The sequence below is a fragment of the Rhincodon typus genome, chromosome 16 (assembly GCF_021869965.1).
Source record: "Rhincodon typus isolate 14 chromosome 16, sRhiTyp1.1, whole genome shotgun sequence".
In the NCBI taxonomy this organism is placed as follows: domain Eukaryota; kingdom Metazoa; phylum Chordata; class Chondrichthyes; order Orectolobiformes; family Rhincodontidae; genus Rhincodon; species Rhincodon typus.
Window position 1 is genome coordinate 1,570,460 of NC_063347.1, and position 24,149 is coordinate 1,594,608.

The 24,149-nt window shown below is 44.7% G+C and overlaps 1 protein-coding gene across 1 annotated transcript in view; it reads right to left on the reverse strand.

Moving 5' to 3' along the window:
- Positions 1-10,980: 10,980 nt before the first annotated feature.
- Positions 10,981-24,149, reverse strand: part of LOC109923605 (laminin subunit beta-1-like) — a 162,646-nt gene continuing 149,477 nt past the window's right edge. Inside the window, exons 23-27 of the mRNA XM_048606657.1 lie at positions 21,588-21,795; positions 20,235-20,376; positions 17,685-17,861; positions 14,472-14,631; positions 10,981-12,719 (exon numbers count right to left, since the gene is read on the reverse strand). Of these exons, the coding sequence (XP_048462614.1) occupies positions 12,583-12,719; positions 14,472-14,631; positions 17,685-17,861; positions 20,235-20,376; positions 21,588-21,795 (824 nt within the window). The 3' untranslated portion in view covers positions 10,981-12,582. The remainder of the gene's footprint in view (positions 12,720-14,471; positions 14,632-17,684; positions 17,862-20,234; positions 20,377-21,587; positions 21,796-24,149) is intronic.

A 24,149-nucleotide genomic window follows, 5' to 3' on the forward strand; every position in this document is an offset into this window, starting at 1 on the left:
GATATTTCAAACCGAGAGATGGAAAAAACCGCAATGGATCAGAGCTGGGATCGGAGTGAGATACGGAACTTGGAGCCGGGGATGGGGGGAAGTGGAGTCGGAGTGAGTCTGGGAGTTAGGGCTGGAGTGAGTCTGGGAGTTAGAGCTGGAGTGAGTCAGTGTATTATCAGTATCAATGTATTAGTAACAAAATGCCAGTGGATAAAATAATGGGAATTAAAGTTAAATGTGTTTTTCCACCCCAGGATATTAAACTAAATCAGTGAGGAAATTGCAACGATTATACATCATTTTCTTTCAAAGCTTTCTAGATTGTGCCAATGCACTAGAGAAGTGTAAATGTTACTCGGTTACTAATGTTGGGAAAGACAGAGAAACAGGGAACAAGTGATCACAGATCTCTCAGCTGAACATCAATCATGGACAACCTACTACAAACTAACAATAGTGAGAAAGGGCTAAAAATTGGCTGGATCCCAATCCCAATCCCAATGTTGGCCTTAATTCCCAGGATGTGGTCAGGACAAGGAAATGGCCAAGCTGGGATATTAGGTTACATCTTCCCAGGGACAGCTAATCAAGAAACTGTGTTTAGGAGCTTCATCCATTTAAGGATGATGAGCAGACTGGGGGGCCCACAGCAGTGGCAGAGCCAGCAGGAGAGATAAGCATTCCAAAGTCAGACAGGTGAGCACCAGAGCACATCCACATCTCTAAGGCTTCCTGTCGTGTCAGGTAGAAGGGTCCCATAGCTGGTAAGGCCATTTGCCCCAGTCAGGGGGGAACCTGACATTGAAATACTTGGCGAAACCCCTCATGGAATCAATGCTGAAAACCAAGCACTAGGTAAAAGAATCCAATTGCATTACAACACAGGAGGAGCCTCTTTAGAACATTCCAGTCTGTTCCATTCCTACATTGTATCCCTGGATCTCTGCAAGTTCCTTTGCTTCAAGTCTTCATCCAATTTTGTTCTGAAAGGCCCAATAGTCTCCATTTACACCTCCCATGTGGATGAGTTCTATGTTACTAACACCCACTGCATAGAAATGCTCTTCCTCACATCCGTATCCACCCCTCCCCCCACTGCTTTCTTGCTCAAAATCCAGATCTGTGTCCCCCCAGTCCTTGTACCATTAGTGAATGGAAACAGTTCACCTTTGCCTGTCTCATACAAGCTTGTCATAATTTTGCATACCTTGATCTAATCTCCACTCAATCTCCAAAGATATAGCACCAGAGAGAGGGAGGTTCAGACATTCAACTTCAAATAGTTGTCAGCTTTCAACCCAAGGCCATGCTGTTAGGATCAAACATTATCTCATAACGCATTCAGGTAATCTGCTGGAAATCAAGCCCCACTGCTCCCGGGATCATCAGCAATGGGAAAATGTGATTAAATCACCAAATTATCAAATCTCAACTAACTGCCTCATTCAGGTTAAACGAGTATGTACAGTAGGTTTTTCATTAAAACAAAAATCACTACATACTGCAAACAAGCTATTTTTAACCAATGGCAAGAAAGAAACAGGAGTTGCTGAGTTATAATCCCCTAACTTAAACCCTACTCCTTTTTAGAATTCCCACACACATACACAAACTAAAATACATAGAGACAAGCTAAGACACAAATATTATCAGTGGGGAAGGAACAATAAGTCAGAGAAGCACAGTTCTGGCACCAGTACAGATCACAGTAGTTTCCTTTCGACTTTCTTCCAATTTGTTGCTAATGATACGAGGTTGTGAATACTCCAATTCCCAATCTTGCACTCACTGGTTGAAGATCTGTCCTTTCAGTATCCTTGAAGGCTTTTCTTTCTCTCCTTTTCCCTTTTACAACAAAATTTACAAACAGAGCAGTTTACAGGGAGAAGATGAGTGAGAACAGCTACCAGCGGATTTCCTGTTATTTCTCCACACACGAGAGAGACAGAGAGAGATATTAAGGTGCTTTCTAAAAAATGGGAAAAGATATTGCTTTAAGCCAATGAAACTATGGAAGAAAATGTGGCCTTTTTAAAGACAAGTTACTGGAATTAATTGTGAAATATATCTACAATGTTGCCTTCTTGAAGCAGTGACCATAAGACCCTAACGTTTAGGAGCAGCCAGCAGAGAGTAGTTGGGCTAAGTGGGCTCATTCTCTGTAATACATTCATTATAAAGAGTGAGGGGAAAGGGAGAGAGGAGAAAAAGAGCAAAACAGAGTGGCTGTGATAAGATGAAGGGCCGCAAAGGGTAAGTGAAAGGGTTGATGTTGCATGGCAAAAGTTGATGGTAATGGTCTACAATTCTTGAAATCGTCACAATTATTAACACTCAATTTTGATTGGAATAATTTCAATGTTTTCTTTATGTATAAAGTCAGAAGTCACACGAGACCAGGTCATTGTCCAACAGGTTTATTTGAAATCACAAGCTTGTGGAGCGCTGGATGAAGTCTGACTTCACGCAACGAAGGAGCAGCGCTCCAAAAGCTTGTGATTTCAAATAAACCTGTTGGACTATAAACTGGTGTTGTGGGACTTCTAACTTTGTCTACTCCAGTCCAACATTGACACTTCCACATCATGACTACCTTCTTTGTGTGTGGTATGTTTACAATCTCATGATACCTGAAACTGATTCACAGCCAATAAAGTACATGTGAAGTATCATTGCTGTTGGCACTGACTTGCAGCCACCCAATGAGAGGCCCAATGACCACAGTGACCATAGTATGATATAACGCTTTTAAATGTGTCATACTTCATTCTGAAGCTAGGTTCTGAAATCTGAGCAAAGGAATCTATGAGGATCTAAGAGACAAGTTACAAAATGATGAGAAGCATAGATAGTGTACAAGATGATGCGAGGCATAGATAGTGTACAAGATGATGAGAGGCATAGATAGAGTGAATAGTCAGAGACGTTTTCCCAGGGCAGAAATGACTATTACGAGGGGGCATAACTTTAAGGTGATTGGAGGAAGGTATAGGGGAGATGTCAGAGGTAGGTTCTTCACACAGAGAGTGGTGGGTGTGTGGAATGCGCTGCCGGCAGTGGTAGTGGAGTCAGATACTTTAGAGACTTTTAAGCGACTCCTGGATAGGCACATGGAGGATAGTAAAATGTAGGGTATGCAGGGTAGATTGATCTTAGTAGGATAAAGGTCGGTACATGGGACGAAGGGCCTACAATGTGCTGTACTAGTCTATGTTCTATGTTTTAAGTTGACTAGGGTGATTTGGGAAATACATTAAAAGATTTCATGGCAGCCAAGCAATGGCTAGTACATATAGAAATGCTACAAAAGAGATATATAATCATCTAAGTAACATACACAAAAGGGAAACTCAACCATGTTTAATTAAAAAAGTTAAAGACGCATTTAATCAAATAAATTGATCTGAAGGAATGCCAGAAATAGTGGCAATCTTGAGGATTGGCAGTAATTTAGGACTCAATAAAACGGGACCAAGAAACTGATAAGGGAAAAGAAAATATGAATCAAGCTAGTAAGGAACATAAAAGCAGACTGTAAAAGCTTCAATGGATATGTGAAATAGAAAAGGACAAATGTGAGCTCATTAAAGAGGAGCAGGGTTGTAGATCCAGGAGACTATATTGTGAAGAATGGAGAAATGGCAAAGAAACTTAAACAGTTACTTCATGTCTGCCTTCAGAGAAGAAAATGCAGAAAATCTCCCAGGAATACTATGCAGCCAAGAGACTTGTGCAACTGGAGAAGTGAAATGGATGTTAGTAAAGAGGTAGTACTTAAAAAATTAACTGGATTGTGGGTGATAAATTTCCTGAATCAGATGAGTATCACCACAGAATGTTGCAGGAAACAGCCATAGAGATGGTGAATGCATTGGTAATGAATTTTCATATTTCTATAGATTTTGGAAATGTTCCTGCTGAAAGGAAAGCAGCAAATGTAACCCCAATATTTAGGAAGGGAAGAAGAGAGAGAGTAGAGAACTACAGACCTGTTAGCTTGATGTCCACAGTAGGGCAGATATTAAAATCTAATACACCATTTCAAAAGAAGCGGCAAAATTGAACAGAGTTAACACAGATTTATGCCAGGGATAATGGTGAGAAAGTTTTCACAATAGTACTTGTAGTGTAGGGAGAAACAGTGGATGTGCTGAATTTGGCTTTTGTGAAACATATGGGCTATACCAGTATGGATTGAGAATTACTTAACAGATAACAAACAGCAGGAATAATTGGACCATTCTCAGGATGGCAGACTATTACTGGTGGGTAAGCTACGGTCAATGCTAGATCCACAGTGGTTCACAGCAGATCAGTATAAATGGCAGTGAGAACCAATAGTACTGTTTTCAGATTTGCTGATGAAAACAAATTGGGAAGGAATGTAAGTGTGAGCAGGATGCAAACAGGCTTCGAGAGGACTAGGACAGATGAAGTGAATGGACCAGAACATGGCAGATAGAATATAATGTGAACAAATGTGAAGGAATTAACTTTGGTAGAAAAACATAAAGGTAGAATGTTTCTTAAATGCTTAGAGGTTGAGAAATACAGATGTAAACCTGGGAGTTCTTGATCATTAGTCACAGTGTCCAGTATGTAGGTACAGTAAGCAATTAGAAAAGCAAGTGATTTTCGGTGATAGTGATCACAACTCCCTGACCTTTACTATGGTCACAGAGAGGGAGAGGAGCAGACGATATGGGAAAGTATTTAATTGGGGGAGGGGGAATTACAATGCTATTAGGTAAGAACTGCGGAGCATAAATTGGGAACAGATGTTCTCAGAGAAATGCACGACAGAAATGTGGAGGTTGTTTAGGGAGCACTTACTACAGGTACTGGATAGGTTTGTTCCCCTGAGGCAAGGAAAGGATGGTAAGGTGAAGGAACCTTGGATGACAAGACATGTGGAACATCTCGTCAAGAGGAAGAAGGAAGCTCACTTAAGGCTGAGGAAGCAAGGATCGGACAGGGCTCTAGAGGTCTACAAGGTAGCCAGGAAGGAACTGAGGAATGGACTTAGGAGAGCTAGAAGTGGGTATGAGAAAACCTTGGCGGGTAGGATGAAGGAAAACCCTAAGGCGTTCTATGCTTATGTGAGGAACAAGAGGATGGCCAGAGTGAGGGTAGGGCCAGTCAGGGATAGTGGAGGGAACTTGTGTGTGGAGTCGGAGGAGGTAGGGGAAGTCCTTAATGAATACTTTGCTTCAGTATTCACCAGTGAGAGGGACCTTGACGTTTGTGAGGACAGCATGAAACAGGCATATATGCTCGAACAGGTTGATGTTAGGAAGGAGGATGTGCTAGAAATGTTGAAAAGGATGAGGATAGATAAGTCCCCTGGGCCAAACGGGATATACCCAAGGTTTCTACAGGAAGCGAGAGGAGATTGCAGCGCCTTTGGCGATGATCTCTGCATCCTCACTCTCCACTGGAGTAGTACCAGATGATTGGAGGTTGGCAAATGTCATTCCCTGGTTCAAGAATGGAATAGGGTTAACCCTGGGAATTACAGACCAGTCAGTCTTACTTCTGTGGTGGACAAATTATTGGAGAGGATTCTGAGAAATAGCATTTACGATTATTTGGAAAAGCACAGTTTGGTTAGAAATAGTCAGCATGGCTTTGTGAGGGGCAGGTCATGCCTCACAAGCCCTATTGAATTATTTGAGAATGTGACAAAACACATTGATGAAGGTAGAGCAGTGGATGTGGTGTATAAGGAATTTAGCAAGGTAATTGATAAGATTCCCCGTGGTAGGCTAATTCAGAAAGTAAGGAGGCATGGGATTCAGGGAAATTTGGCTGTCTGGATACAAAACTGGCTGTCCAATAGAAGACAGAGGGTGGTAGTAGATGGAAAGTATTCAGCCTGGTGCTCTGTGACCAGTGGTGTTCCGCAGGGATCGGTTCTGGGACCTCTGCTCTTTGTGATCTTTATAAATGACTTGGATGAGGAAGTAGAAGGGTGGGTTAGTCAGTTTGGTGATGGCACAAAGGTTGGTGGAGTTGTGGACAGCATGGAGGGCTGTTGTAGGATGCAACAGGACATTGACAGGATGCAGAGCTGGGCAAAGAAGGGGCAGATGGAATTCAACCCAGAAAAGCGTGAAGTGATTCATTTTGGAAGGTCGAATTTGAATGCAGAATACAGGGTTAATGGCAGGATTCTTGGCAGCGTGGAAGAAGAGAGGGATCTTGGGGTCCACGTCCATTGATCCCTCAAAGTTGCTACCCAAGTTGATAGGGTTGTAAAGAAGGCGTATGGTGTGTTGGTTTTCATTGGCAGGGGAATTGAGTTTAAGAGCTGTGAGGTTATGCTGCAGCTCTATAAAACTCTGGTTAGACCACACTCGGAATATTGTGTTCAGTTCTGGTCACCTCATTATAGGAAAGATGTGGAAGCTTTAGAGAGGGGACAGAGGAGATTTACCAGGATGCTGCCTGGACTGGAGGGCAGGTCTTATGAGGAAAGGTTGAGGGAGCTGGGGCTTTTCTCACTGGAGCGAAGAAGGAGGAGAGGTGACTTGATAGAGGTTTACAAGATGATGAGAGGCATAGATAGAGTGGATAGTCAGAGACATTTTCCCAGGGCAGAAATGACTATTACGAGGGGGCATAATTTTAAGGTGGTTGGAGGAAGGTATAGGGGAGATGTCAGAGGTAGGTTCTTCACACAGAAGTGTGGTGGGCGTGTGGAATGCGCTGCCGGCAGATGTTGTGGAGTCAGATACTTTAGAGACTTTTACGCGACTCCTGGATTGTCACATGGAGGATAGTAAAATGTAGGGTATGCAGGGTAGATTGATCTTAGTAGGATAATAGGTCGGCACAACATCATGGGCCGAAGGGCCTGTAATGTGCTATGCTGTACTGTTCAATGTTCTATGTTCAAGTGGTATGTTAGTTTTCATTTCAAGGGAACTTGAGTCCAAGAGTAAAAATATTTTGCTATAGTAGCATAGGGTCTTGGTGAGACCTCACCTGGAACATTAGTCTACTTACTGAAGGAAGAATGTACTCACCGAAAAAATGTGTTTACCAAATGCAGTTCGACCAGAGCTTTATACAGCCTCAGCAGTACATCTCTGCTCTTGTATTCTGAAAGATCCCCACCTCTGCCTCTACAATCTGTTTAGCTATCTCCTTCAGAAACTCTTGCAATCTTCTTTCATATTACTTGCTAGCTTACCCTCATATTTCATCTTCTCTTCCATTATTACTCTTTTCAACTGTCCTCTGCTGGTTTTACAAGGATTCCCATTAATCTTCACCACATCGTATGCTATTTCTTCTGTTTTAATGCTGTCCCTGACTTCCCTTGTCAGCCATGGTTGCCTCATCCTCCCCTAAGTAGATTCTTCTTCCTTGGGATGAATTTCTGCTGTGCCTCCTGAATTATCCCCAGAAACTCCTGCCATTGCTGCTCTACTGTCTTCCCAACTCCCCTTCTAATCAACTCTGGCCAATTCCTCCCTTATGTTTTTCTGGTTACCTTTACCCAATTGTAATCCCATTCCATCTGATTCCAGCTACTCCCACTCAAACTGCAGGGTGAATTCGATCCTGGAGTTCATCCACCATAAGTTCCCGCACCAAGTCTGCCTCATTACACATCACCAAATCCGGAATTACCTGTTCCCTAGGGGGCTCCACAAGCTGCTCAAAAAAACCCATCTCATAGATATTCCACAAAATACTTATCTTGGGATCTGCAACCAATTTGATTTTTCCAAGTCCCATTGCATTTTGAAGTACTGACCCTCTGACAGTGCGGCACTCCCTCAGCGCTGACCCTCCGACAGTGCGGCGCTCCCTCAGTACTGACCCTCCGAAGGTGCTGCACTCCCTCAGCACTGACCCTCCGACAGTGCGGCACTCCCTCAGCACTGACCCTCTGACAATGTGGCACTCCCTCAGCACTGACCGTCTGCCATTGCATTGTTGCATTAACTTTGCACCGCAAATGTCAGCCTGGTTTATTGTCTGAAATTTTTTAAGTGGAGTTTGAACCCAAACTCTGATTGCAAGGTGAGCGGAGAGGGACAGAGTGAACACCATTTTTCTGAGCCTTTTTTGGAACAGTCTGGGACTTGAGGTCACAGTTTAAAACCAGTCGCTGTCTGTTTAAGACAGAGTTGAGGAGACGTTTTCTTAACCGAGGGCATGCATCTTTGGAACGTTCTTCGTCAAAAAGAATGCATTATCTTTGAATAATTTCAGAGGTAGCTGTGGGTAGATTCTTGTTGAGCCAAGGGGCTGAAAGGTTATCGGTGAATGTAGAGTATTTCTGATCAGCTGTGATCTTATTGAATGGCAGAGCAGGTTCGAGGGGCTGAATGGTCTACTCCTGTTTCTAATTTGTACAAACCACAATCAATATCTTTAAATTAATTCTACATACAGATCCTCAGGAGCTCTTTGTCATCCCAGATGTCTGATTTCAGACAATTCACAATTAGAAGCCCTTTCTAATTTGAGTTCCTATTTATGTCCAATCCATCCCAGGATTTAGTTCCTGTCCCATTCTCTTTTAATTGTTGAACACAAGGAATTCCCGAACAGTTCCTGGCAGATATCCACGCCCCCTCTTCTCTGCACTGAGTGTGTGTAGGGTTAGGTGTTGGTCACTTGTACCGTTGCTGATGACTGAAGAGCTGTTTTAGACCCATTGCATCTTAATTAGCCAGGCATCTTCAGAGAGTGTCTTCTGTCTCTGATGAAAGGTCTGAATACAATAGTTTCTGCTTCAAGAACTACCCTCAGAATGTCTGCACATTTTACTTAATCAACCAGAGGGGAGGGATAGTAAAGAGTATAATTTTAGGAACAGTTCTTTATTTAACAGCTGTGTCTCTTCACTGCTTCAGTTCACAATCTCATCAGAGAGACAGTGTCTGCCTTCAGTACTCACCCACGGTTTGTACAACAAGGCACCAACATTCAATGTTTATGCAGGATCATTCAAACCGAGTATCCTGGAAAGCAGACCAGAAGATTTTACCGTGCGATGTGATCATAAACTGTATCAAAACCTGTGAAGAGACAGTTCTCAAAGTGTTAGAAAGAAAAACAAACTGTGTTTAGGCTTTTGGACAAACCTGTTACAACTGTTAAAGTCACAGATCTCCTTCTGTTTGAGCTGACTGATTATGTGTAATTAGCTGTGGAAAAGTGACTTTGAAAGGTGAATCCAACATTGACACATGAGAGCCCAGACACCTATTTTACAAGCATTAAACAGGGGGCCAATATAGTGGATGTTGTGACTGTCTACATTCTGTGCTGATCATCATGCTGACCTGAAACACACCCTCAGCTCAATATCTGTATACAACAGGAAGATAAACTGAGCACAGACTAGATGGGCTGAATAGACTCTTTCTCTGCCGTTAATTCTATGCAACGCCTCTTCACCATGTTGGCCCAGGCATCACATGGAATCAGAGAATTGTTAGTGCTGAAGTAGGCCATTCGGCTCATTATTCCTGTACCAGCTCTTCAAACATCATTACCTAATGCCAATCTCCTGCTGTCTCCCCATTGCCTTGCACACTATTTATACCCAAATAATTGTCCTCTTCAATGTCACAGCAGATCCCTATATGGAGGGATTGCCTTATGAGCAAAGCTTAAACAGGTTGGGACTCTACTCACTGGTGTTTAGAAGAATGGGAGGTGATCTCATTGAAACATGCAGGTTTCTTAAGGGGCTTGAAAGGGTAAATGCTGAGAGGATGATTCCCCTCATGGGAAAGTTTAGGACTGGGGGGACAGTCTCAGAATAAAGGGGCACCAGTTTAAGATTGAGATGAGGAGGAATTTCTTCATTCAGAGTCTTTAGGAATCCTTGCCACACAGAGGGGCAGAGTCCTTGAGTATATTTAAGGCTGAGATCAATAGATTCTTGATCAGTTGGGGAATTAAGAGTAATGGGGAAAGGGCAGAAAAGTAGACATGGGGAATGTTGGATCAGCCATGGTCCTTTTGAATGGTGGAACAGGCTCGAGGGGCTGAATGGCCTATTTCTGTTCCTATTTCCTATGGTCTGATGATGCAGTGAATATGAAGAAACTGTCGGGTGTTTGGCGACCAGACACAGGTTTAAGATGATTAACTAACAAACAGATCAAAGCTGAGGAGAACAGTTTCTGAAGTAGAGAGTTGTTGTGATGTGGGAGCTTGCTGCCTGAAGAAGGGATAGTCAAAGCAAGTCCAACAGAAATGCTCAGAAGGGGAGCTCCAAGAAATATTGGAAGGGGAAATACTTTCAGGGCTTTAGAGAAAGAATGAGGGAATCTTTCATAGAGCTGGGCTAGTGATGTATGTTGTGATCAGCAGGTGCATTGCAAAGGGAAGATTATGCGATTTCTCTCAGGTGATAATAGTGATGGACTGAGAGAATGGGAGTGTAAGGAAACTGTAGACTGTTTCCGCATCTGAACTGGTGCCCCACAGAGATCTGAGTCCTACACCTACATCAAGTTTTACAATTCCCATCAAAACACTCACCATCCTGACTTGGAAATATATCACTGTTCCTTTATTGTCGCTGGGTCAAAATCCTGGAATTCCCTCCCTAAGGGCATTGTGGGTCTACCTACAGCACATGGAGTCAAGAAGGCAGCTCGCCTCCACCTTCTCAAGGGACAACTAGGGACAGGCAATAAATGCCAGGCAACCAATGACTACCTTGTCCCATGGACAAATGAAAGAACCCCCTTTCACATTAAAAAATATTAATGAATCTACTTCAGAGCCTTCAACAATAAAAATGTCCAGTTTCTTTACCCTTTCCCAGTATCCTGAATTCCTATTTCCTTGAAATGGGACCCAATTCACTATATACTTCTGCTGACCCCTGTCTAATCTCGCACTGCCTGAGGGTTCTCCCAGCAGTCTGACATTTAGCCCATTCCCCATCCCTTAGAAAAATGTCTTCAGTGCAACCCTTTGAATTTGGAAATAATAATGGGAAACATTACAATTATTTAAAAATATTCATTTTATTTATGGTTTAATGCAGTTGGAGTATGGCAATACATTGTCTGCAATGATGTGTCAAACCAAATACTATTTTCTCCCATCTTCATACATACAATGTAACAGAGCAGTATTTTCTTTGCAGTAAATGTCACAGGTTCATTGAGAACCATGTGATAAGATTTGAGAGATGTTTACAGTTTTTATAGTCTCATTGAAAGGCACTAACGGACAGCTGGGCACAAAAAACCCCAAGTGAACAGTTACATTTCAGCTCCTCCAAGAACTCTAGCCTGAAGCAGCCCCTCCTCTACCTGTACAAATCAGTGGCCTGTTGCCAAATAAAATCAAAGTGGGGATTTATTTTGTATGTTTGTAGGATGTGGGTGTCATTGGCTGGGCCAGCATTTACTGATCATCCCTTATAGCCCTTGAACTGAGTGGCCGTTTCAGAGGGCAGTTAAGAGTCAAGCATCATGAAGTATAAACAGCAGCACAGAATTGGGCTGAATGGCCAGGCTCTCTCTGCTATTTTATTCTATGTAATGCCTACCTTAAGACACTTTGCTATGTTGGCCTATGGCTAAATGTGCCAGATATCCCACAGGCTGCGATCAGACCTGATGGGTATGATGCTCCAAATAAACAAATGCCTCCTCCCCCAGTTAAAGGGCCCAGGTTGATGGGGGTGTGGGAGCCTCCGATGGACTAAATCCGCTTGGAGGCAGGAAGACAGGAGTTCCCCAATCACCACCTGCCGAGCTGATTAAATGCCCCCACCCTGAGAGAAGAACATTAAATCCTGCTCCCCCGTGACTGCCCACTAACCTGGGGGAGGGTGGTACATGCCTATGGGTTTGTGTAGGGCAGGCTGGGGACACTGAACACTGTCTGCCGAATACAATCTGCTCCTGAATAGCCCCCACCCCACAGCGTTTGACATAAGCAGCCGGGAGAGGGATTCAGCACATCAGGACTTTAGCCCAGGGCTGAAATGCAGAGACTGGGGTCGGTGGTGGGGGGGTGGGTTCCTTGAGTCACTTCCAGTGAGCCAGGAGAGTGGGAGGTGTGTGGGAACCTTTGATACTGCAATCAGCAGGAAAACAAGACAGACAAGTGTGGGCGAGGGAAATATTCTGGAGAAAAATGTCACAAAAATCAAAGCCAAATGGAATTGTGAGACACTAATCGATTTGACACTTTGAGGCACATTTTGAAGAGAGCGCTGGACTCATTCTCCTACATAATTAACAGTATCAAATGTTTCAGAGTACAGTTTGTATTTTAAAGCAAGACAATAATGTGTGACAGACACAACAAACAACAAAAACACAGGGCCCACATATTTCTGTCTGGATAAAGTTTCAGCTGTAAGCAAAGAAACAAAGTACAAACCCAGGCTATGGGCTACTATGCCTTCTGCCGCCCATCAGCCGACTTGTGCATTTTTACAGGCGTCAGGGTGGGGAGGCAGTACAGGTCAGTCATAACCCCATCAGTAGCAGACAGGAAGCACCTGTTGCAGCAGCTGCCAAATAGAAATTCAGGAATAGGAGCTGAATCAGAGACAGAAACAGGAGAATCTACAGACAGCCAGAGCCTCTGTTATGAGCAAAAGCCGTAATACTGTGACCTCTCCCGGATGTATTCCAGCAGTTCTGTGACGTTCTTTTCCAAATCCTGCAACATGTCTAACTTCCCTGTCATCACTCGCTTATTCCTGTTAAACTTCTTCTCCAAAGCTGAGTAAAAGAAGAAGATAATGGGATGATTAATTCAGAGAGAGTAGGAAAAAGAACAATTCTGCATTTCTGTACTGTATTTTGCTGCCTTAAAACATCCCAAAATCACAAGCCAACAGAGCACCTTTCTGAAATGTTTGAATTTGTGCACAGCAAGTTCCCACACGCAGAAATGTGACAGTGACCAGTTAATCTGCTTTTAGTGATGTTGATTGAGGGTTAAATATTGACCGATCACTGGGGAGATGTCCCCTCATCTTCTTCAAACAGTACCCATGGCATCTTTCCATCCACCTCGGTCTAATGCCCCAGTGTCATCAAATCAGAGCCAAAGCAGCGTGTGCCACTTTAAGGGGTACTTTACCAATATGAGAAAGAAATCTATGGTACAGTTCAAACACAAAGATGCCTAAACACAGTCGTAATGAAAACAAAAGCAACCAATCCCAACTACATCAAAGATAGTAAGAACTGCCGATGCTGGAGTCAGAGATAACACAGTGTGGAGCTGGATGAACACAGCAGGCCAGGCAGCATCAGAGGAGCAGGAAAGCTGACATTTTGGGTTGGGACCCTTCTTCAGATTTTCTCCAGCTCTACACAGTGTTATCTCAACCCCAACTACATATTGTTATGTGTCTTTTACACACAGCTTTCAGTGCCCATGGGTCACTGGCAGTAACAGGCTAGTCTCAGGGATGTCTATGGCATAAGGGTGACCGAGAAAGACCACTAAGTAGGGTTAGTGAGTGGCACGGTGGATCAGCAGTTAGCACTGCTACCTCATAGCACCAGGGACATGGGTTCAATTCCACCCTTGGGTGACTGTGTGGAGTTTGCACATTCTTCTTGTGTCTGCGTCAGTTTCCTCTGGGTGTTCTGGTTTCCTCCTACAGTCCAAAGATGTGCAGGTTGGGTGTGTTAGCCATGGAAAATGCAAGGTTACAGGGATGGGGTGGGCCTAGGTGGGATGCTGTTTGGAGGGTCAGTGTGGACTCAATGGGCTGAATGGCCTGCTTCTGTACTGCAGGGATTCTATAGTGATTATTTTAAAATTCATTTATAGGATGTGGGTGTTACTGGCAAAACCAGCATTCATGGCCCTTGACAGGGTTAACTGTCTCTTTGAAACAACTGAGCAATTTCACAGGACAGTTAAGAATCAACCACATTGCCATTGGCCTGGAGTCACATGTAGACTAGACCAGGTAAGGATGGCAGTTTCCTTCCCGAAAGAACATCAGTGAACCAGATGGGTTTTTGGAACAGCCATTTCATGGTCACCATCACTGAAACTGAATTCGAATGTTGATGGAAGTTAAATATTATGAGCTGTCATGGTAGGTTTTGAACCCACACTCCCAGGGCCTCAGTCACCAGATTATTCCTCCTGTAACCCAATCACTTGCTCAGAATAAAGGGGCACTAAGTTAAGACTGAGATGAGGAGGAATTTCTTCTCTCAGAGGGTTGTGAGTCTTTGGAAATCCTCGTCACAGAGAGCTGTGGGAGCAGAGTCCTTGTGTCTATTTAAGGCTGAGGTAGAGAGATTCTTGATCAGTCGGGAAATCAAGGGTTACGGGGAAAGGGCAGGAAAGTGGATGTGAGGAATGTCGGATGAGCCATGATCCTAGTGAATGGCACAGCAGACTCGAGGGGCCTCCTGTTCCTATTTTTTATGGTCTTATGGCTTCAGAACACAAAAGGCCCTATATGGATGTAAGCTGCTGTTCCTGATAATTGTAATCCATACCGTTCAGCCTCGCCAGGCTGTCTGTCGCACGGTTTCTCAGTTTCTCCGCCTCCTCTTTGATTTTCTTCACTCTTTCATTCCCATCTTCAGTACCGTTACCCAGCGAGCTGATTTTGTCTCTCAGCTTCTCATAAAGCTTCTCCACCTCCTTCAGGTCATTCTGTACACACACAAAAAGGCAAAGAAGAAACAAATAGTTGCCACAAATAACAATTGCAGGGACAGTGCGTTGGCTGAGTTCACTGCCATTGGGGGAGGCTGGTTGTGAGGGGAGAGGGAGAGGGGGCGTGGGAGGATGGTGCTACTATTTGTCCCACGACCCTAAAGGATTGGAAAGACATAATCCAAATCTCCCAGATGTCATCACTGTCTTGGGACCCTGTTGGAAAGAGCCTGTACAAACAATGGGCAGGTCTGGGCTCAGCTGTGAAGCTTCTACAGACAAACAGCCTGCTGACAAGTATCAGCCATTGGGGTGAGGGAGATCTTGGATTAGCAGACGGGGAGAGAGGGGAACTACCCTTTCTGAGGGAGTCAGCTCGATTTCAAGACGGAGGTTATGACAAGAAGGATACTTAAAGCAGCCACGAGGGCCTTGGGGATGTTAGATAAAGAGTGCCAAAGTGACCCCGGGCCGAGAATCTGGGAGAGTGGGGATCTTTGGCTGGGCTGGGCTGCTGTACAATGCTCACTGTTTCAGGCTGAATGCATCTCTGCTCCCCACAGCTCTCCAGACACATTTGGGGGTGGGCATTCCCAAGTCCAGCATTGCCATGGTGACAATGACATTGGCATGATGTATTGCCCTCCTTGAATTTCCTGAGGGAGCTACCTCACTGCCATTGGCAGCAGAGGGAGACAAGAAGGGTTGGTTGCTTGTCCTGAGCAAGTCGTCCACCCTCACCCTTCTCAGAAAATCAGATGACGGTTGACATCAGATTACACAAGATAAAGGACACAGAAACAGGCTGTTTGGCCCAACTAGTCCATGTTATTATTTACACTGCACTATCATTCTTCATCTAAATCTACCAGCATGACCCTCCATCCCCTTCTCCCTCAAACAGCTGTCTAACTTCCCCTAAATGTATCCATTCACCATGGCCGCTCAGTGAGGGACTGAGTTCCACATCCTCCCTACTGTCTTCGTGAAGACATAACTGCTGAATATCTGATTGGACTGATCAGTGGCTGTGTTCACAACCCACATATTTAGGCACAAATCCCATCTGCAGCAGACAATTAGACATAGGAGCAAAAGTAGTCCATTCAGCCCATCAAGTCTGCTCTGCCATTCAATGAGATCATGGTTGATCCTGATAATCCTCAATGCCAGCCTCCTGCCTTTTCCCTATGAGCCTCAGTACCTTCCTGATTAAAAAAAAGTCCATCTGTCTCAGACTTGAACATAAATAATGATCCAGCCTCGACAGCCCATTGCAGTAAAAAATTCCACAGTTTCACTGCCCTGGCAGAGAAAAATATTCCTTCTTGTCTCTGTCTTAAAACCTCTTGCTCTGAGATTATTCTGTTTGTTCCTAGACTGTCCCATGAGGACAAACAACCTCTCCGCATCAACCCTGTCAAACCCCTAAGAATCTTGTAAGTTTCAATTACATCACCTGTCATTCTTCTAAATTCTATGATTACATCCACAACCTACTCAACCTCTCCTCATAGCTTACATTTATATAGGGCCCTTTGTGTTCTGAAGCCAAAAGACCATAAAAAAAGGAACAGGAGAAGGCCATTCGGCCCCTCGAACCTGCTGTGCCATTCACTAGGATCATGGCTCATCCGACATTCCTCACATCCACTTTCCTGCCCTTTCCCCGTAACCCTTGATTCCCCGACTGATCAAAAATCTCTCTACCTCAGCCTTAAATAGACACAAGGACTCTGTGACAAGGATTTCCAAAGACTCACACCCCTCTGAGAGAAGAAATTCCTCCTCATCTCAGTCTTAACTTAGTGCCCCTTTATTCTGAGCAAGTGATTGGGTTACAGGAGGAATAATCTGGTGACTGAGGCCCTGGGAGTGTGGGTTCAAAACCTACCTGGGATCAGCTGAGTGAACCTTCTCTGGACTGCCTCCAATGTGGTCTATCTTTCCTTGGATAAGGGGCCCAAAACTGTTCACAATATTCCAGCTGTGGTCTGGCTATTACCTTGTGTGGTTTTAGCAAGACTTCCCTACTGTTATACTCAATTCTCTTTTAAACAAAGGTCAACATTCCCTTTTCTTTTCCTTTTACTCAGTGAACTTGAATGATTGGTTTTTTGTGATTTATGCACAAGGTTTCCCAAATCACTCTGTTCTGTAGCTTTCTGCAGTCTTTTTACATTTAAATAATAGTCAGCTCCTCTATTCTTTGTGCCAAAGTGCATCACCTCACATTTTCCAACATTACACTCCATCCGCTACATTTTTGCCCACTTGCTCAACATGTCTCTATCCCTCTGCAGACTCTTTACATCATCTTTCCACTTGCCTTCTCACCTATTTTCAAACTTATCCATCGGACATTCACTTTCTTCATCCTACTCATTAACGTATACTGTAAATAATTGAGGCGCCAGCATTGATCCCTGTGGCACTGTACTACTTACAGGCTGTTATCCTGAAAATGCTCCCCTTATCCCAACTCTCTGTCTTCTATTCGTAAACTAACCCTTTATCCTTGATGATATACTACCTCATATCTTATTAAGTAACCTAACGTGTGGTACCTTATCAAACACCCTCTGAAAATCCACATCTGCCACCTCCCCTTTGTCTATCCTGCTTGTTACCTCCTCAAAGACTTCTAGTACATTTGTCAGGAATGATTTTCCTTTTACGTAGCCATGCTGACTCTGTCTAATCATATTATTTATCTATAAATGCTCTGCTATTACATTCTTTAGAATAGACTCTAACATTTTCCCAATAACAGATGTTAAGTTAACTGGCCTATAGTTAATCTTTCTTTTTGTCTCCTTCCCTTTTTAAATATAGCTGTTGCATCGGCAGTTTTCCAGTCCTCTGGGACTATTCTGGAAACTAAGTATTCCCTTACTCCCAGTGCTATTAGCTACTTCCTTTAATATCCCAGAATGCATCCCACCAGGTCCATCTTAATATTACTTGTAGGTTTGCCCTCAAAGTTTACCTTCTGTCTCTGGTGGTAAACCTTGACAAGTTTTTGGGAAGGGGGTAGGGAAGGGACTCACGTTGTGCAGTCGGTCTGTCCTCTTTCGAATGGCAGCAACTTCACTCTGTAAGTCTTGTGCTTTGTTCCTGTTGGCAATGGTTTGATTTTCCAACATTTGGACTCCAGTGGACAGGTTCACAAATCGATCCATCATTTCCATCAATTGACTCTCGATGACGTTCAGAAAATTGTCCAGCTAAAAGCACAAGCATAGGATTCATTGCAAACAATTCTCCTGGTGATGGTATCACAGTCTCAGACACAAAGAACACCCTCTGTCTGCATACTGCCTTTACCAGCGTCTAATGCTCCAAGGCACTTCACAGGAGCAATTATCAAGCAAACTTTGATACTGAGCTACAGAAGGAGGTATCAGATCAAATGACCAAAAGCCTGATCAAAGAGGAGAGGTTTTAAGCTGCCTCACCCAGTGGAACAGGAAGGGATGGGGGAGGGAAAGGAGGGGGAAGACAGGGAGGGGGAGAGGGAGACATGGCGGGGGAGAGGGAGGGGGAGAGAGAGACGAGGGGAGGGGGGAGAGGAAGGGACAAGAGAGGGAGGGGGAAGGGAGAGGGGGAGAGATGGAGAGAGAGCAGGGACAGAGGAGGAGGGAGTGAGGGAGGGAGAGAGGAAGTGGGTGAGAGAGAGAGAGCAGTGAAGAAAAGGAGGGAGAGAGAGAGAGGGATAGAGAACAGGGGAAGAGGGAGGGGAAAGTGAGGGAGAGCAGTTAAGAGAGGGAGGGATAGACGGAGGCAGGGAGGGGGTTAGACAGAGTGGGTGTAGAGATGGAGATAGAGCATGGGGGTGGGGATGGGAAAGGGGGAGAGAGGGGGATTGAGTAAGAGAGGTAGGGAAAGAGAGGTACTGAGGGAGGGAAGGGGGAGAGGGATGGGGGAAAAAAGGGGAGAGAGACCTTGGGGGTGGGGGAGAGATGGAAGGGGGAGAGAAAGGGAAGAGAAGGACGGGGGGAAGAGAGGGAGAGAGACCTAGAGAAGAGGGGAGGGGGGAGAATGAGTGAGGAAAGAGGGAGGGAGGGAGAGAGGAAGAGCAAAATAGCAGGTGGCAGGGAGAGAAAGTGGGGGAGTGGAAGGGAGAGAGAATGGGAGGGAGGGGGAGAGGGGAATAGAGAGCGAGAGAGGCAGGGAGAGGGAGAGAGGGCAGACAGGATAGGGAGAGAATTCTGGAGCTTAGGGCCTGGGCAGCTGAAGACACGTCTACACAGGGCGACAGGTGAAAAGTAACTTGGTGTGAGTTCAGACACAAGCTGCAGAATTTAAAATGAGCTGAGGTTTATGGTGGGTTGGATACTAGCCAGCAGCTCATTGGAGGCAATGAAGCTGAGAATAACAAGAGTTCTCATGATTGTTTCTACTGTAGATGAGCTAAAGCAGGGGTTAGGGAGTGGAATTGGAAATTGGCAGACTTGGTGACAGAGAGGAGGTAGATGTTCAGCTCAGGGTCAAATCAGATGCTGAAAAGTCCCCTTCTACCTCAGACAGTGGCTGTACAGAGCGATTGGATCAGTGGGTAGGAAAGGACTTTGTGGTGGGGACTGTAGATAATGGCTTCAGTCTTCACTGCATTGAAGTTAGTGAAGGCAGTAAACCTGTACTTTGTGACCCTGAGCCTGACTGAAACATCAAGATGCAACAATGACCTTGATCTTTATTTCAACTTGACCAGGAAATTGTCGAGGAAATGGATTGTATTGGACCCTGGGGGATACTGAGCACAGAACGACCACACTCAATATCATCCTGAGGCAAGTTGCCAGGTCCTACGTTAAAAATAAATGAAGGGATAACTAAACCTCATTGCGGAGCCCAGTCGATAATAATTCCAAAGCAAGGACACATATTATAACATTGAAGCCGAACATTCAGGCCATTCAGTCTGTGCTAGCCTTTACCCTGCACACGGGCAAAAAGGCCCAGTCACATTTATCATCCCCATTCATGTCTTCCTCATACTCCATTGTCCTTCATTCCCCTGTTCTGTCCAATCCTGAGTGCCGACACTGTTTCTCCCATAGCCATCACCCTCCGGGGTTTATGGCAACATGTGATGTCCTGGTGGGAAACCCTCCAACTCCTCACCGTTCAATTTCCTTGTATCTGTTCCTGGGGGATGGGAACGCTGTTCATTGCCTGGCTGTTGTTGCCCAATTCTGAAGCAATGATGCAATTATTGGGCTACATCAAAAGGCAGACAAGAGGCAGTCATGATTAAACAACACAGAAAATGGTGAAAACACACAGCATGTGTACACAGAACATTGATGTTTTGGGTTGATCACCTTCCTTCTGACCTCAGTTAATCTCAGTGCTGTCAGGACTGGAGTCATATACACATCCAGATTGGTCAGGGCATCAAGTGGGCGAGGATATCAGTGAAGTGTTGGGTTTTGACAACAATCAAAAAACCTCACCTTTACAGACCCAAGCTTTTAACTGCCAGGTTAATTTTAAACTGAAACCACATCCTAAGCCTCCTGTTGTCTGGTTTATTAGTTCAGTAACAGAGCAGCAATCCCTGGCGTACTGCAATCTACTGGAACAGAGAAACATACCTTCCTGATAGAATCCTCAGCGTCAGAAGTGTTATTCTTGGCCTTTCCCAGTGATTTCTCAGCTAAAGCCACCTTGGATTTTGCATCTTCAACAGTGAGCTTTGCCTCAGTTACGTCACCTTTCAACTCTGTGGTTCGAATCCTGGAAAACATAAGAAAAATCAAAATAGACAGAAATGAGCATGTGAGAACAGGACCCTGTGAAAGGCCTCTATGACCTTGACGTGAATATCCACAGATCCCTGACAGAAATGGGGCAGATAGATAAGATGATTAAGAAAGCATATGGGATAGTTTTCCTTATTCGTCATTGCACAGAATCCAAGAGTAAGAAGGTTATGTTGGAGCTGTACAGGACTTTGGTGTGGTCACAGCTGGAGCACTGTGTGCAGTTCTGGTCAGTGCACTATAGGAAGGATGTGATTGCACTGGAGGGGGTGCAGAGGAGATTCACCTGGATGCTGCCTGGAATGGAGCAGTTTAACTAACAAGAGAGGCTGGATACACTCGGGTTGTTGAGAGGGGACATGTTTAAGGTCTATGAAGTGATGGGGGATATTGGATAGATTGGCTAGGAAGGCATTTTTTCCATTAGTTAGGGGAGGGGAGCAATGACCAACAGAATAGATTTAAAGTAAGAGGTAAAAGCCTAAGAGGAGAGTTGAGGAGAAAGGTTTTACCAAGAGGTTGGTGGGAATTGGAACTCACTGCCTGAAAAGGTAATTAAGTCAGAATCTTTTGTAAAAATTAAGCAGCATTTAGATGTTTACTTGCATTTCCATTGACTGGGCAATGGGCCAAAAGGTGAAAAATGGGATTAGTGTGGTGACTGGCATAGACATGATGCTCCAAATGACATCCTTCAGTGCTGTAAAGGTCTGAGTGTAGACAGTGTGCAAAAATTCAGAGAAAAACCATCAAACACAAACCATGGGGGAGGACTGGCGAGGAGCAGGAAGCAGGAGAGTGTGACTGGGCTTTAAAGAACAAGAAGGGAGACTTTTTGTGGAAATAATTTGGACATTACTGACAGGCTGTTCAGCATGAGAGTCATTGCTGCTCTCCTAATTCTCCCTTTGGCAAAATTGCATGGCTCACTGCACTGTACAGACACTCGGGATAATTTCTTTCATCAATAACCTTTGCTTGCATTCCCTCTGTTCCTTCCTGTAGCTTCACCTCTTGTACCACTTCCTATGTGTTTCCCTCCCGTGTAATGCCTTTCTTTCCTTCTCTCCCTTCTTTCCTCATCCCTCGGTGTCCCTGCTCCTCAGTGGTAATCCACTCCCCATCATACTAGTCCCCTTGCCCTCCCTTCCCTCTCCCCACCCCAAGCACCACACAAACACTCACTTCACTTTCTCAGCCTGTCGCGCCAGTTGCTGAGCGACCTGCAGATTCCGCGATGTGTCATTGAGGATTGTGTCCACGTCCTTGATGTGTGCCATGGTGTCTTTAATGTCCTGCAGGATCTTGCGAATGTCCATTAAGCTGACAGGGAACGAGATGTTCAGGACCATGTTGGCCAGCAGCTCAATGCTTTCTGGGTCTGCGCCTTCCTCTGGAACACAAGCAACATTCCATCAGGGAGAACTTTCAGAAAAGCTTCCCACAGCATTATTGATCACAGCTGGTGAGTAGGATGATCCCTGGGATGGAGGGATTGTCTAATCAACAAAGGTTAAACAGGTTGGGACTCTACTCCCTGGGGTTTAGAAGAATGGGAGGTGATCCCATTGAAACATGTCGGATTCTGAAGGGGCTTGACAGGGTCAATGGTGAGAGGATGTTTCCCCTCATGGGAGAGACTACGATCAGACGGTATAGTCTCAGAATAAAGGGGCACTAATTTAAGACAGAGACGAGGAGGAATGTCTTCTCTCAGAGGGTTGTGAGTCTTTGGAACTCCTTGCCACAGAGAGCTGTGGGGGCAGAGTTCTTGAGTATATTTAAGGCAGAGATCGATAGATTTTTGATCAGTCGGGAAATCAAGGGTTGCAGGGAAAGGGCAGGAAAGAGGACGTGAGGAATTCAGATCAACCATAATCCTAGTGAATGGCAGAGCAGGCTCAAGGGGCTGACTGGCCTACTCCTGTTCTTATTTCTTATGGTCTCATTCTGCTATTAAACAGAGTCAATAATGCATGGGCTCTTTAAGGTCAGGATCCAAGTGCAGTCATATTTATCATCGAATCCCTACAGTGTGGAAGCAGGCCATTCGGCCCATCAGGTCCACATTGACCCTCCGAACACATCCCAACCAGACCCACTCCCTACCCTATCCCTGCATTTCCCACCCTAGACACTATGGGCAATTTAGCATGGCCAATCCACCTAGCCTGCACATCTTAGGACTGTGGGAGGAAACTGGAGCACCCGGAGGAAACCCACGCAGACACTGGGAGAATGTGCAAACTCCACACAGACAGTTGCCCGAGGGTGGAATCAAACCCATGTCCCTGGCGCTAAAAGGCAGCAGTGCTAACCACTGAGCCACCATGCCGGCCTTTCTGTTAATCTTGGGAAAGAGGCAGAAACAGCCATTTTGGGGTTGGGGTCTCCAGTGATCTCCAGTGGAGGAGAGATCAATGGCTCTGCTGGATGTTCAGTGCTGGGGTCATGGTCTAGGAGCAGTTGGGAGGATGTGTCAGAGAGCTGGAGTTGAATCTTTGCTGGTTAGAGTCCCTAAGCAACACACCAACTACATCTTCAGCTGAAGCTAACCACTGTTGCTGAAGGAAGGTCATCTCTCGGTTGCTATCCATTCCTTGTCAGTGTACCTGGGGACTGTAAAACAGGTGTGAAGGCAAGTGGTGGGGATGACACAAAGACTCTGTAAAGGGATATAGACAGGGTAAGTGAGTGGGCATAAACTCGGCAGATGGAATATAATGTGGGGACATATGAGGCTCTGCATTTGGCGGAATAATCGAGGCGCTAAATATTATTTAAATGGAAAAGGATTTCAGAAAGCTACAGCACAGAGGGATTTGGGAGTCCTCGTCCATGATTCACAAAAAGTGAGCATCCAAGTTCAGCGGGGAACAGGGGCGGCAAATGAAATGTTGGTCTTTATTTGGTTTTAATTGTTTGCAGTTGGCTAGTGTGAGGTTATGCATTTTGGTTTGAAAAAGGATAGATCAGGAGATTTTCTGGATGGTATGGAGTTAAATACAATGGATGTCCAAAGAGACTTGGGAGTTCAGGTGCATAGATCTTTAAAATGTCACAAACAATTATAGAAAATTATAAAGAAGACTAATGAAATTCCTTTATATCGCGAGGACTGAAGTACAATGATGCAGATGTTATGCTGCAGTTATACAAAACCCTGGTTAGGCCCCAGTTAGAGCACTGTGAGCAGATCTAAGCACCATATCTTGGGAAGGACAGATTAGCATTAGAGGAACAATGCAGGTTTACAGAATGATACCTGGACTTTGGGAGTTAAGTTCTGAGGAGAGATTATACAAATTAAGTTTGCTTTGTCTAGAATTTAGAAGTTTAAGGGGTGATCTGATTGAAGTCTTCAAGATATTACCAGGAAAAAGATGGGGTAGATGAAGATAAACAATTTCCACTGATTGAGGATTCTAGAGCTAGGGTCATCGTCTGAGAATTAGGGCCAGACTGTTCAGGAGAGATTTTAGGAAGCACTTCGACACACAAAGGTTGGGAACTCTCTTCCACAAACGGCAGTGGATGCTGGATCAGTTGTTAATTTAAAATCTGAAATAGATAACTGTTTATTAAGCAAAGGTATTAATTGATATGGGCCAAAGGCATGGAGTTAGGCCACAACTCAGCTACAATCTCATTGAATGGTGTGGAACAGGCTTGAAGGGCAGAATGGCCTCCTGCTGTTCCTGTGTACATGCCTGTCTATACTCACTGACTGGTGCACAATGACACCCA